This window comes from Sapajus apella, unplaced genomic scaffold, assembly GCF_009761245.1.
Source record: "Sapajus apella isolate SASKATOON/1434 unplaced genomic scaffold, GSC_monkey_1.0 scaffold22, whole genome shotgun sequence".
In the NCBI taxonomy this organism is placed as follows: Eukaryota; Metazoa; Chordata; class Mammalia; order Primates; family Cebidae; genus Sapajus; species Sapajus apella.
The window spans coordinates 20,331,246-20,347,217 of record NW_022436962.1 but is presented as its reverse complement, the minus strand read 5'-3'; the positions used below and the strand labels follow the sequence as shown (position 1 = coordinate 20,347,217).

Here is a 15,972-nt window from a genome sequence, read left to right as displayed (position 1 = left end):
GAGCTCAGGTGGTAATGTGAGCAATGGGGAGTGGCTATGAATACAGATGAAGCTTTGCTTGCTCCTCTGCTGCCGTGTGGCCTGGTTGGGGTCCCCTGCTATAAACAAGAGTTGAGATAGACATTTACTTCTATAAATGTAAAGCTAATAAGTATTCCAAAAATAGGAATCTGACTGATTATTAAAATAGATATTGGCCAAACAATTTTTTAAAGTTTTAGGTTATTCTGTGTGATTTTTGTTGTCATTTATTGAGTATGTAATGTGCTAAGATTATACTTACACTGCTATTTGTTAACTAATATTTGACTCCTTTTTAATTAACTAATTGACTCATTTATTCATACCTTAAAGAATAGTTTGCAATATGTTGTGCTTTTATACTTTTTCCCTCCCCATCAAATTATGATTACATATTTTTCTTTATTTATGTAAAATTTTAGTACAATTAACAATATAATAAGGTCTTGAACTACATCACATAAGATTGAATGATTGAATGGTTGCCTGCATGTTTGCTTTAGAACAGCCTGTACAGAACAATATTTTAAGTGTTTTCTTGGCTAAATATAAACCATATTAAGTTGTCAGTTTAAAAATGTTGAGACTATCAGCATTTTTCTTATAAATTACTCTGTCCTTGAGATTTTTAGAAACACTCTTTTAATTATAAAAACCAGTTATAATTTTTTCCCTTGATGTAAATTAAGGTTTTATGCAACACCACTGTCAGGTTAAGAAGAAATTGACTAGTTTATAAAAACAGTTGGAAAAACTGTAGAAATAACCAGTTCAAAAAGTATGTGCACTGAATGTGACGCATTGTTGAATAATGTGGAAAAAAAAATTTTTAGCTGCCCAAATGTTGATCATGTGTTTTTGAGTACCAAAATAATTTAAAGAATTTATAAGTAAGCACTTAAAAGTTTTCCTAGTCTGCTTATGTTCTTAAATTTTAAAAATGCACATGTAGAGTTTTTGTCCAAAAAGCTATATTAATAATTTGTTATGTCTTCAAACACGTTTGCTGAATCTCATCATTATCTTCACTGCCATGTTGCCCTCTGACCTCTTCTGCTACCCCCCACCAAAAAAATGAAAAAGAAGACAAACAATTAATTTTACATGTATCAAGATTCAATATGTATTATTCTCCCTAGGAATGAACTATTGAGATATCTTCTGTTTTTAAGTCTTATCCTTTATATAATAGGCTCTATATAACCTAAGCAACAAGGAGAAAATACTTTCCAGCTTCTATTTTCTATCTATGTATGTGATTTTTTTTTTCAACCTTTGGTAAAATTGTGGGAAATGTGAATGAAGACATTAAACATAAAATGGAATGTTTATTCATTGTCTGAAATTCTTGAAAGTAGTTGAACACTACTTTTAAAGAATGACTTAAATGTCCAGAGAGATAAAAAGATTTTTATAAACAAATTCCTTGGCAGGAGCTACCTTATGTGCTATATATTTCAGGATAATAACAGGGGCTTACTGTGGGTCAGTGTGTCATATCCCAGTGGTGTCTAGTGAGATGGAGGGTTATCTTATATGTCAGCTAGATAACCCTGTGAACCATTTTGAGCAGGCAAGATAATGGGACTGAATTCTGAAATGAAGGTTGAAATATACTGGAATATTGTTAGATGTGGGAACAATAACTTTTGGAAATAAATGTAGTTACCTTTTGACATCATTAGGTGTATTTGCTAATAATTTTTAATAGAGTATATTTAGGTGAATGGATCGGGTAAAGGATGAAGTGAATCAGTTATATAATTATATGTTTAAATAGATAAATGAAAATTACAAATTTTCCCATGCACAGGAAGCTTTTATTATTAGAAAGCCTGAGCAAAAAATTGAAACATGTTTTTTTTCTCTATTATAAATACTGAATTGACATTTCCTAATACAAGCAACGTTTTGCCTTCTTAATTGCTATTTCATTTTGAATATGAAATTACTTCCACCTAAACATGGGAGCAATGATATAGAAATCTTTAAAATTGCTTTGGATTGCCATGTTTCCAGGATAGTATTTTCATAAACCATTACATAAAATATTAATCTCTTTTTTAAAATTACAAATTATTTCAAGTTTTAAAATTCTTTGTGTTTGCCTCCAAAGTCAATTTGCCAAGCCTAAATATACACTTAATTTTGAGAAGGGGTGTGTGTGTGTGTGTGTGTGTTTTGAATGAGTCCCCAAAACTATTTTTAAATGCAGACGTGACTTGCCTTGATATGAATTAAGAAAATCCACATTTAGATTATCATGGTATGTAAATTAGAATTTTAGAAGATATATAGATTGCCAATATAATCCAAGCATATAGCAGTGGGATGAAATGATAAAATATTTTTACACCATCTTAAATAAATTTTATTACTTAGGCATTTATTCATAACAAATCTTTATACACAGTGGATTTTACGTAAACATACGTGGACATATCCTTATTTTCTTGACACTCATAATATTGTAAGTTTTATAAATGAGGGATTTAGGAAGCCTTTGGTCAGCCAGTAGAGGCCACTCACAGCTTGTTACTAAAACTGGACGGCAAAGTGAAACTCTTTACTGTCACTGTTAGGCATCTTTCTGAGCTGGTTAATTTATAGTTTCTTACTCAAAAAAGGTATTACCATGGGGTGGTATGAAAAAAGTTGTTGCTGTATCTGTTTTTGAATTATGTAGTGATTAATCTTTTCTGTGAAAGCATTTAGATCTTTCGTTAGTAGTGTATTCCAGAAATGAGAATTTATGTGTTTAATAATTAGAAGTATTATTTGAATAGACCAGTAATTCTAAATTCTTAATTATCAATGCTGACTAGCTTTAACTAGGAAGAAAATTGTTTACAATAAAGATTTAAAGCAATCACACTGTTTAGTTTTAGGTTAAAAACATAATTGCTAATGTTGTCATACATATAACTATATGTATATGTATGTATTTCTAATCTTAGTTTAGTATAATTTTCATTCTGCCATTTCTTAGAGAAATATACGTGCTACTATTACTTGAAAATATAGTAAGATTACTTCAAAACTACCTGAAGTCTGTGTCTTCATTCACTACTTAATGCGATGCTGGCAGCTGTAAGGTTAGCGTCTTCCCTGCGACACACGTACAGATTCCTCAGGGAGGCTAACCCTCAATAGAAAGGCAAGCCTTGTACTTCTCTGTGGTTTATTTCTTGCTATTTTTGTTTTAACAAAACCTTTCTGGTTTAAAGATGTAATCACACATTTAGATTTTTATCTGCTTTTGAAGGAAAAATAGCCTAACTTCTCCAATTTTCCCCAAGTTGTCTTACATGTTCACATCGTGGAGTGTTTACTCCCCGCTAGTACACTTTGTAAATGTTGTCCTTCTTTTGCTGTAATGATTAGTAGGGGAGCCGGTTTTCATTCTTGTTAGTCCTTCTATAACATGTGCTGGTAAACCTGTTTAGTGCTGCCGCGCCCTGCCTTGTCTAAACTTAAAATACCCCACATGCTACCCAGAGTTACAGGCAAGGTCCAGAGTATCCTTGACTGAAGATTTTCCTAGAATATATTCTAGATTCAGGCTATCATCTCTTGGGACCAATCCCCAAATACAGAAAACATTTGTTTTGATGTATTGTCTTTTATTTTTATTTTTTGTAGTTTCCCTGTAAGGGAAAAAGTACTAGGGCAAATAGGAACATTTTGGTTCAAAGCTAGCTTAATTCAGTCCCTTTAGTCTGGGGCATTTGCCCTCACCTCAGTAAATGTTAGTTTCCTCACTATTACTTGAGAATAATAATGTTTCCTCACTCTAGGCACCTTGTTTATGAAAAGCAAGCCATAAAGAACAGGAGTGGCTGGGCATTGTAGCTCATGCCTGTAATCCCAGCACTTGAGAAGAGGCTGAGGTGGGAGGTTACTTGAGGGCAGAAGTTCAAGACCAGTGTACACAATATAGCAGGATCCCAGCTCTATACAAAATGTTTAAAAGTAGCTAGGCATGGTGGTAGGCACCTGTAGTCCTAGCTGCTCCAGTGGCTGAGGCAGGGGGATTGCTTAAGCCCAGGAGTTTTAGGGTGCAGTAAGTTATTATTAAGCTATAAGCTATGACTACTCCCACCTGAGTAACAAAACAAGACCTTGTCTCAAATTAAGTAAATACGTTTAAATAAATTTAAACAAATAAAAATAAGGATTTATTGTTGCCTTGTAAAAACATAACAAACAATATAGAACTCTTTTTTTTTTTGAGATGGAGTCTTGCTCTGTCACCAGGCTGCAATGTAGTGGCACAGTCTCATCTCACTGCAATCTCTGACTCCCTGGTTCAAGCGATTCTCCTGCCTCAGCCTCCAGAGTAGCTGGGATTACAGGCATGTGCCACCACGCTCAGCTAATTTTTGTATTTTTTGTAGAGACAGGGTTTCACCATGTTGACCAGGATGGTCTCCATCTTTCGTCCTCGTGATCCGCCCGCCTCGGCCTCCCAAAGAGTTGGGATTACAGGCGTGATCCACTGTGCCTGGCCAGGACTTTTATTTTAACTTTGTCTAACAAATAGGAAAACTAAATTTTCCTATTTACCACCTAGTAATTTTTCCCCTACAGGGAAACAAACAAAAAAATAAAAATAATAAAGACTAAAAATAATCAGTTTCACCCACTGTACTATAATTTAGATAACATGAAGGCTATGAATAGTAAATACCACATAGGTCTTAGTTCAAAGTTTTTCCCTAAAAGCCATGCATTGTGAGCTCTGCCGATAAGAGCAAGATTGTTCGTGAATATTGGTATTTTTAAACATATGAATGATAAGAACCTGGCATGCCTTTTTGTACCATTATTAGATTTTATAAAATTCCAAACTTTGAGGCATTTTCTCCATTGGAAAACTGAGTTATATTCTATAAATTTAGTAATTTTCAACAACAGTTTTGAACTCTCCAGTAATTCAGTTGTCCTCAGGAATGGATCATCTTCCTTCCTGAATATTCCTTCTAGGAGGACATTGTCTGAAACTAAAACAGATAAGGATTTCTAGTGACTTCTCCCTAGCATTAGACATATTACCAGACATACATTAGATGTTCTAATTTTTATGGTATATATTTCTTATGCACCAATTTTTTCATTTCTTGTAGCCAGTGATGAGGATTTTTCCTGGCCTGCTATATAAACACAGTTTTACTTTAATAGAAATCTAGACAAATGAGGATGAAATATGAATTATTACATGAATTATATTTACTAATATTTTTCTTGTTCTTAAAAAACAAAACAACAATCAAAAACACCCTTGGAGTTAAAGGAGTTCCATAACTTGATTTTATCAAGACATCAAAAAGATTAGTTCGATGTAACAATATAACTAAAATCACCAAACTGAATGGGAACACATATCCCTTATTATATAATAAAGTTAAGCACAATTTTATCTGTGCTTTAGATTATTAGTGAGTATTTGTTGAATTGTACCAAGTAAGCAGTACTGGGTTTAGAATAAGAAGCTCTCCGTGGCTGCATAAGGTACTAGATCACATTGGCAGATAGGTAAGGATCAGCTTAGGGAAAGCCTTGCGTGCATATCTCATTAGTTTTCATTTTACTTTCAGTGTAGAGCCATGGATGGCTGTGGAATGAGAAAGTTGACATGTGAAAAGCAGCAATTTAGAAAGTTGAATTTGGCACGTTGGTAAGATGGATTGGAGCAGGGGGAGATAAATTGCATCCAACTCCCTTCTTAGAGGTGATTTTTTTCCTCTTTATTCCTCTTAAATCAGATAACTACTTTGTTTCCTTTTAATCTTATAAATGATATCCGATTTATGCTCCTTGAATTATCACTTTTTGTATTTGTTTTAAAAGCAGTTCTAAAGTAATTTTTACATGTTTGTATGTTGCTTTAAAAGTAATTTCAATGTTATTTTCTTGAATATGTTTCTCATGCCCAAATAGATGGTGCTTTTTGTGAATTGTGACCATTCTGTAATATTATAAGAATAGATGACACAATGAAATATTTTATCCATTCCTCCAACTATCTTGTAATATAACTTTTAAAACGTGAATATAAAACAAAGGTGCGCTCATTGGAAATGCTTTTGAACAATCTTCCTTTATTCTTCTGTATGGGGATAAGAGATAAACATCCAAAACATTTATTTTAATGTCTATTAATTAAAATGAATTCTTGTAAAAGGTTAGAATATTATTTTACTTTAGTGTTGTTTCTTTCTTCAAAGATGTTGAGTCAAATTAATAATTGCCCTAAGAAAAGCCAGAAACCTCTGGATCTTGGCAAACTGGTCCAGAGGCTTAAGCAATGCCTCCCTACAGCCTGGAGGCCAGGGGGATTTGATTGACCAGTCCTCACAAAATTGAAAGGCCTTCTTTTGAATGGCAGCTTGCCAACATAAGTGTTTGTCAGTGTGGGCACTGAAGCAGAGTAGCATTTGGAAGGGAAATAAAATACAGTTAAAAGCAGAGTAAAATTGAAAGGGGACCTGCTATACTAGAGGGAGAGAAGAAACGATGATGGTTTCTTGTCCTTATGTGTGGACATGAACATTCATTAATTTACCGAAGGAATCTTAATCATTTATAAATCAGATATCATCGATATTGAATGGCCTCTGTATTAATCTTACAAGACTCTTGTGTCTCAGATAAGTTTACCTGATTTGGGAAATTATTTGTTCAGCTATGTAATTGTAGAAATATAGTATGGCATGCATTGGGTTTGGTAACGACAAAAGTAAATGAAAAGGAGATATTAAACCAACTTTTTATCTTTTGAGGATAATTGTAAAATTGGTGTCAATATATCAGGGAAAAAAGAATATGAAATTGCTTTCAGTTTGTACAATAACCTTCAGAGAACAGATAATTTGTCATTGATAATTGATCATTTAGGAGAATTTCCAATATATTGGTACATATTGACCTTCTGAATTGATAGTGATACTTGTGTAACTGGTGTTAAATTTTAATTTCTTGCTACTACATTCCTATTTCCTGAGACTGATAATTTTTAAACAGCAGCAAAATCTAAGACCCATGTGATCTTTTAAAATTGTGACACAAAAGTTATATTTTCTAGAAACTTCTTAAGACTTTGTGTGATAAGCATCTAATAAGAAGAAATACATCTGCTTTATTTAGGATTGTAGTCATTATTTACATAGCAATATTTAACAAATGAATCATAAGAATTCAGGGCATGTAATGTTATGCCTATGGTTATCATCACTAAATATTGGCTAATTACATAAATGATTGTCTCCAGAGATTTGGCAATTATAAGAATTGGATTTTGGAGATTCTGTTTCTCATGAAAAACAGAATACCTGTTTCCTATCTAATCTTATGGAATAAAATGTATTTTTCTTACTAATAAACTTTACTATGTGGGTATCTTGTAGATATTTAAAGTGAAACAACTTCTTATAATTTGTGACTTCTAAGACATTTCCAAAATCACTAGGAGGCATGTGTTTTGGAGAAGAAAACAATCACCATACTTAATTGTTTGCTAGAAATTAGCACTTTGATCTGATATTAAAATTACTTCATTTTATTTTTATAAAGATTATTTTCTATCCTGAATTAATAAGACAGAAACTTTTAGAAGAATTCCTTAAACATGCTCCTTGAAATTTTATAATATTTTGAAGTATTCTCCTAATAATCAGATTAAACATGTTTTAAAGTTTAAAATCCACTGAAACTTCAATATAACACTGCTTTCCATAAGCTCAATTCTCTATTAAAGATATTATTCTCAAATTTTAGGTAAGTGTGTTTAGTTGCCACAGTGGCAAAAGGTTCCCATTGTAAGAATGTTTTACTCCTGAGGCAGACCACTGACATTGACCCTGAAGAGATCATCGTATGTTGATTTATTTCATTAAAAAAATTTTTTTCACTCTGCCTATTTTTGCACATCTTTAAAGTAAAACAAAAATTGACTTAAAATAACAATAAAGGATAGTCACCTTTTTTAAAAGGATCATGTACTAAGTAAATAATGTAAAATCATTTAAATATCTACACTTGAAACTGTAAATCTTTTGTGGGTTATTTGCTGCAATTGAATTGAACTTACAGTTTTTTTACACATATATATGATTGCTGAGAAATAGATGGTATGATTATTTCTGACTAGATTGAAAGCTTACATTTGTATGATGGTATAAATTAGCTATAAATTCTGTTTTATTGTATTCAGTTGCTTTGTTTTCATCAGGCAATTTATCACATGGGTGTATGTGAAATTTCTTTACTTATTAAATTTCAGATTATGTATTTCATACCAGAGCAAGACTTAAACGTTTTTCCATAAGTATAGCTTCAGGTAAACAAGCAATTTTAGTCCTGAAAATAGCTTCTGCTTCTGTCAACACATTGTTTATTTTTTCTCTGAGATAAAAAGTTTAGTTTTCTGATATTTGTACCAAGATAAAGTCAGTAAACAAGATTAATATAGTGTGGAAGAGGTTGTCAGCAGCCTTGGCAAAGGAAATAAGTTGCCTGTACATAGAACATACTGTAAACTGAATAAAAGTGTCAGGTCCACCATGAGATAATGTGATCATGAAGCTCTAACAAAGCATGACATAGGCACAGTCGGCTTTTCTCATAGCCACAGTGTAGAAAATGGATTACTGTATTCCAGGGATACCCACTGGAATAGCATGAAAACCTCATTTTGAGATGAATGCAGGATGTAGTCCTGGAGTTGGGCCACATGTTTACCTGTGGTGCTCAAACCATAGGGTTATTAATGTCATCATCTGTGCACATTTGCAATATTTGCATTTCTTGGAATTTCTGAGTATATATTGGCTTCCGTGTAACCCAAGTGATACAAGAAAAAATAAGGTTTTGAAAATGTTAGGGTTTTTTTTAAAAGGAATTTTATTGCTTTTCCATGCTTTTCCCTCCTATTCCATATAAATGGCATTTCTATAATTACAGCGGGATTTTTTTATTACAATGGAGCATAACTTAAAACCTTTTGCTGTAAATGTATGCCTTGTCAATTGTGATTGATAGATTCATTCTTGTGCAGTGCTGTATTCCCTTTGAGAACTATCTATACGATAAGAAAGTTGTGAAATTTTAAAAAACCATAGGAGTAGCTTACTTCAGATTTTAAATTTTATTTAGAAATACAGGAGTGAAAATATTACTCTCTTAGATGAAATTACATCTGTGCTATGTAAATATACAGATGACTCCTATGTTTTCGGGGAAACCATGAAAGGGGCTGCTCACTACTTCTTTGATCTAAGTTTTTGTATATATTTAAATGTATGTGTTATAATACATGTTAAAGTATTTATATTTAGGAACTAGCTACAAATACATTGGTCCTCAGAAATATCTGTTTAACACTGATCTAATTAAACATTTTTTTTTCACATAAGAAGTCACTGGTTTGTGATTCTTAAAAGGATATTTACACTATTGCAAAGATTCTCTTTTTTAAAGAATTTTTTTATTTTGATTTTTTTGAGAGACAGAGTCTTGCTCTTACACCCAGGCTGGAGTGCAGTGGCAAGCCTCTGCCTCCTGGACACAAGCGATTCTGCTGCCTCAGACTCCCAAGTAGCTGAGACTACAGGTGCATGCCACTATGCCCGGCTAATTTTTGTATTTTCAGCAGAGATGGGTTTTCACCATGTTGGCCAGGCTGGTCTCGAACTCCTGACCTCAGGTGATCTACCTGCCTCAGCCTCTCAAAGTGCCAGGATTGCCGGTGTGAGCCACTTTGCCCAGCCAAGATTCTTTTAAAATAGTCTTAAAAATCTAGCAGAGGAAATATATTAGACCAAAACAAGTTGAGTTTTCTCCTCAGGAATTAAATCATACTTTTAATCTAAGCAATGTTGCCTGAGGTTTGAAAATCTTGTATTCTCCATTTTAGAGTAATGTTCTCAAATGGATATATCACTATTATCCATGGTCTTTTTATAAACAAATCTGAAATTTGTTTTTTCTGTTTAAATCTCCCTGTAGGTATCCACTCCCGGCCCAGTGGGTAACAAGAGAATGGTTCATTTTTCTCCAGATTCTCATCACCGTGAGTGAGTACTCAATGTGTTTATATAACCTTACTGGAGTATTCTACTTTTAGCTCATTTGGGAAATTATTAGCTACTACTTGTAAAGCTGATCTAATTTGTGCCTACTTTTAAAAAGAGTATCATTTACCATTGTTAATAATGTAAAAATAATTTAAATGAAAACCATGACAAAATTTAAATGGGGATTTTTAAATATAGTTATTCTGTTATTTGTGATTGAATTTGAAATTCATGCATTATTGAAATTCATGTGTTATCTTAAAAAATTTAAATTTTCATTACATTGAGTAGCATGAAGCTCTCTTACTCCTCCATCTTTATTCTCTATCCCAACCCTTCTAAAATACTAAAATGAAGAGTAAAAAGCCAGGTATGGTGGCTCACGCCTATAATCCCAGCACTTTGGGAGGCTGAGGCAGGCTGATCACCTAAGGTCAGGAGTTTGAAACCAGCCTGACCAACATGGTGAATACATCTCTAATAAAAATAAAAAAATTAGCCATGTGTGGTGGTATACACCTGTAATCCCAGCTACTCTGAGGCAGGAGAATTGCTTGAACCCAAAAGGCGGAGGTTTCAGTGAGCTGAGATCACATCACTGAACTCCAACATGGGCAGCAGAGTGCGACTTTGTCTCAGGACAAAAAAAAAAAAAGTGAGAGACTGGTTTTCTTGGGCCAGGCATGGTGTCTCATGCCTATAATCCCAGCACTTTGGGAGGCTAAGGCGAGCAGATCACCTGAGGTCAGGCGTACAAGACCAGTGAGGCCAACATATTGCGAAACCCGATCTCTACCGTAAATACAAAAATTAGTTGAGTGTAATGGTGCATGCCTGTAGTCCCAGCTACTTGGGAGGATGAGACAGGAGATCACTTGAACCCAGGAGGCGGATGTTGCAGTGAGCCAAGATCACTCCACTGTCCTTCAGCCTGGGAAACAGAGTGAGACTCCCATCTCTAAAAAAAAAAAAAAAAGAACATAAAAAGACTGTTTTTCATTACTTCTCTACTTTCTGCTGTTGCCAAGTACTTGGTAATAATATAAAGAGATGTGAAACAACCAGAATGTATTTCCATTTAGCAGCAAAAGGGAGACTACTTTACTACATAATTTTTAAAAGCCAAATAGTTGTGGCTTTGACTTTGGTAAATTATTGCTGAATTTCCAGGGGTTAATTCTATCTGTAAATACATCTTTGCTGGAAAAGCTTAACAAGTTATATATTTTTGATCAATACCATATATCTCCTGCAAATTTGAACTTTTAGAAAGGCCATAAAATATGGGAAGACATGAATTAATTATTGAATAATTTTTTGTGGCAATCAATCATATTAGGATCCGTTAGTTTCTATTTTTTAAAATCCACTACTTAACAAATATAAATTAGAAATTATTGTTCAGATATAGCAAAATGATATCATAATCTTATAGTGGCCTATAAATTCAAAGTGCATGCATAGACTATAGAATTGTGGAGAAGGGGCTATTTCTTTCTCTTTTTTTTTTTTTTTTTTTTTTCGAGACAAAGTCTGAAGTCTTGCTCTTGTAACCCAGGCTAGAGTGCAAATGGCACAATCTCAGCTCACTGCAACCCCCACCTCCCAGGTTCAAGCAATTCTCCTGCCTCAGCCTCCCAAGTAGTTGGGATTACAGTAGCCTTCCACCATGCTCGGCTAGTTTTTGTATTTTTAGTAGAGACAGGGTTTCCCCATGTTGGCCAGGCTGGTCTTGAATTCCTGACATCAGGCGATCGACCCACCTCAGCCGCCGAAAGTGCTGGGATTACACAGGTGTGAGCCAGCCTAAGGTAGGCTGTTTTTTTTTTTTGTTTTTTTTTTTTTGAGACGGAGTTTCGCTCTTGTTCCACAGGCTGGAGTGCAATGGCGCGATCTCGGCTCACCGCAACCTCCGCCTCCTGGGTTCAGGCAATTCTCCTGCCTCAGCCTCCTGAGTAGCTGGGATTACAGGCACGCGCCACCATGCCCAGCTGATTTTTTGTATTTTTAGTAGAGATGGGGTTTCACCATATTGACCAGGATGGCCTCGATCTCTTGACCTCGTGATCCACCCGCCTCGGCCTCCCAAAGTGCTGGGATTACAGGCGTGAGCCACCGCGCCCGGCCTGTTTTAACAAAAGCTCCCATTCAGGGAATGGGATACTTAATACTCACCATGCCACAATACGTATATCCAGTTTGGCAGGCAATTCTTTCTGTTTTCTCTTGGAGAAGCTAATTTGTTCTTCTTCCTCTGAAGATCTCAGCTGATACGTTCATTGCAGCAGGTGCCTTACACGGTACTGCACAGTTTTATCAGCCCATTTCTTGTTATGAAAGTCAGGGGTTTGTCATCTGCCTTAGGAACTAAACAGTCACAGACTCGAGTTGTTTGTTTATTTCAGCACTAGCAATCCATCAAAAAATACAGGGGTTTATGTTGTGTTTGTTGCTGCAATTTCATGCCAGCAAATGCTGCTGGCCTTGACGTTCTTCCTCTACTCTTACTCTCCTTAGTTTAATGGCTTCTGTCCTGAGGCGGTTCAAAACAATGGCCTCCGGCAGGTGGGTATAGATCTTTAGGAAATCTTTGTCAGCAGGCTCACGCTTTTTGTCAGAGAAATCGAACCGAGAGGTATTCAGGAAGGTTTAGACTAGAGCCATAGGCATGTGTCATTTTGCTTGTTAAATCTAACTTTTGTGCCACAGCCTGTTCCGTTTAGGGGTTCCAAATGTGATTTTCCCCATGGTAATTCCCTAATTCTAAGACTTTCATTCAATTTAGATTGTATTTTGTTTTATTGATTTATTTTTCTAGACAGGGTCTTGCTCTGTTGCCCAGGCTGTAATGCAATGGTGCAATCACTGTCATGGCCCACTGCAGCCTTGATAGCCATGGCCCACCTCCCAGGCTCAAGTGATCCTCTGGCCTCAGCTTCACAAGTAGCTGGGACTACAAGCACGGGCCACCATACCTGGCTGATTTTTTTTTTTTTTTTTTTTGGTAGAGATGGCAGTCTCCCTATGTTGCCCAGGCTAATCTTGAATTCCTGGGCTCAAGTAATCCTGCCACCTCCACCTCCCAAAGTGTTGGGATTACAGCCGTGAGCCAGCATGCTTGGCCTTGATTATATTTTATAGGCTCATTTAGCAAGACTGTATTTTCATCCCTTTCCTCAGGCCCATCCCTTACCTATGTAGGGCCAATGAGGGGAGATCTCTTAGGACCCCACTCTTGGTAGGGAGAAGGGAGAGGACACCACATCATGGGAATTTTCTTTTCCATAAATAAGTATACAGGCAACTTTGTATAGACACACACACACACACACACACACACCCCACACACACACACACCGCCCCCCACACACACAGACTTTCAGATTCGTTTCCATAGGTTGATGTTCTCGGGACTGGCCTGCCTGCCTGCTTTAAAACTGACTCCATTTTACTTCAGCTTGTCTCTTTTATTGCTGTAGGAGAAAAACCCAATACCTGAAATTTTCCTATCAGGTCCTTTAACAGAAGGTGTATGGCCAGTATCCATTCCGGCCAGAGAGTTTTATATGCTTCCCCAGCTTCCTAGCTGGAATAAGTGGTTCTGTACTGCCTGTTACCCTTCTTCCATTCCGCTTACTCCCTGAGTCAGATACGTGAAACTGACTCTTAGTTTCAGATTCAGCATCTCATAGTAGAAAAACTAAGGTGTTCATACCCTCAGGATAAGCAAATAATTTCTAGCAGAATCATGGTCACCATTAGTTTTAAGGGAGTAAATTTTCAAATCCCTTGCTTCCATTTATAAATGTTGTTCCTAGAAATTATCAGCCCTGGTTATTTTGCTGGTTCTTATTTTTCCCAGTTGCCTTTCTTCTTCTTTAGAAAAAAAAGACACCCCTACCAATCCTAATCTTTGGGTTTCGCCATGTTAGCCAGGCTGGTCTCAAACTCCTGATCTCAAGTGATCCACCCGCCTCATCCCCCAAAGTGCTCGGATTATGGATGTCAGCTACCATGCTGGACTGCAGTCTTATTTTTGAAGACAGATACTAAAAAGTCTTTCAGAGTGTCGTGATTATGAAAATGCAATCATTTTAATAAAATAACAACAATGTATGAATTGTTTTAAATACCATCTAGTAATTATTTCCTTGGAAAACATATTACTATGTTTAAAGTCCAATCATTAATGTATAATACGTTACTATATTTAAATCCAATAATTAATATATGATAGGTTTCTTTTATTCAGAAATATGTAGCACAGTGAAATGAAATATTGACTAAGATTACTAGAGAGCTACACACAAAAAAAGACAAGAGCTTCAATCCAGCTAAAGCAGGGAAATTAGTATCTAATTTCTCAGTAAAAGTAACCTAAGTTTTGAAATTCTCTTTTAATTATTCTATTGACTTATTAAATCTACAAATATTAAAATGTTAAAAATAAAATTAATATATGACTACATTAAAAATATATGTAAGCATAAAAATAGAGTTACTTCTTATTAATTCTGCCTCCTTTTATGTACTCTGTAAATGGTTCCAGAAATTTTTCGTTTCTTTTTCCAGTCACCTATGATATACTTGCTTTTAAATAGAGATAAATATGACTTATCAATCGATTGTGCAATTGATATATTTAACTCTTATTTCTGTTATAAGTAGAGGATATTTACCTGAGGAATTGTATGTAAATCAAACTTATTTTAAATGCACATGGGTAACTCATTATAATCCTATGATGAATTCCTTTATAAAGCAAATACTCACCCCTTATTTTATCTTTTGTGTAAATATCGAGTTTGCTTAAAGCAAGATTTGCCTGGATTAAAGGTTATGTTCATTGGGAATACTTTTACACTTTGAAATTTAGCATCTATTGCTTTATAGTGGAAGTATCTTTAACTCTAGATTGAGCTAAATAAGAAATACAGATCAATTCCTCCTCTGATTTATTGTGATTCCCATGGGTAAGTCATTTAGCTTACATGTCTTAATTTTATTTATAGAATAAATATGGTTATAGTAACAGTCCTTTCTTATATAAGATGTTTTTATAAGGTACTTAGGTAAAATACAGAAATATTATTGAACTAGGCATGAAACGTTTCAAAACGATGATGACGATGAAGATGATAGATACTTTATATTACACACTGCATTTTATTTTTGAGACAATTTTCGCATGCACCACTGCTTTTAATATTTTTACTCCCTTTCTCAAGTAGTGATAGTAGGTATTAGACCACATTTTATAGATAATTTGACTTTTCTAAAGTCACACATTCCACACCACTCAACCATAGTCAATCAAAAAGACAAATGTATTGAGCCTGTATTAATTGTTCATTAACATGCTAACCCTGTTAGCGTATAAGAAATATTCTTTAGCACTTGTTTTTTTATAAGCATTTAGAAATTAAAAGGTAATCATTGTGTGTTAAAACTTACGGAATGAAGGTTTGCAGATTACTATATTCCATTGTACTGTTAGGGGAAGAAAATTAGTATTTATTTTAAACACCATCTGCCAGTTTCTTAGTGTTGTCTTCGGCCTTCCAAATACTGAGAGTGGTTAATTTTATTTCATGCATGAGGGAGAAACTGAGACTCAGAAAATAAAAATAATTTGCCAGAATTCACCTAACCAGTAAGTGCCAGAGCCTGTATCCAAACTTAGCTCTTTCTGATTTAGTACCCACACCAGGCTGAATGTCCTGAATTTACATTCATAGTTTAATACAAGAAATAAAGTTTTAGTACGGCCTCTTTAGCATAGTTTTAGAGTTGACTTTTTGTTACATAGAGCATGTTATTTTGAGTGAGGAATATCTTTAACATCCTGGTCTTCTAGTCCATAGGACATAAGAACCCA

At 34.8% G+C, this 15,972-nt stretch overlaps 1 protein-coding gene across 2 annotated transcripts in view; it reads left to right on the top strand.

Moving 5' to 3' along the window:
• GPATCH2 (G-patch domain containing 2) overlaps positions 1–15,972 on the top strand; it is a 198,000-nt gene that overhangs the window by 105,352 nt on the left and 76,676 nt on the right. For both annotated transcript variants that reach the window (XM_032289247.1, XM_032289246.1), the window contains one exon: positions 10,027–10,094. In XM_032289247.1, the coding sequence (XP_032145138.1) occupies positions 10,027–10,094 (68 nt within the window). The remainder of the gene's footprint in view (positions 1–10,026; positions 10,095–15,972) is intronic.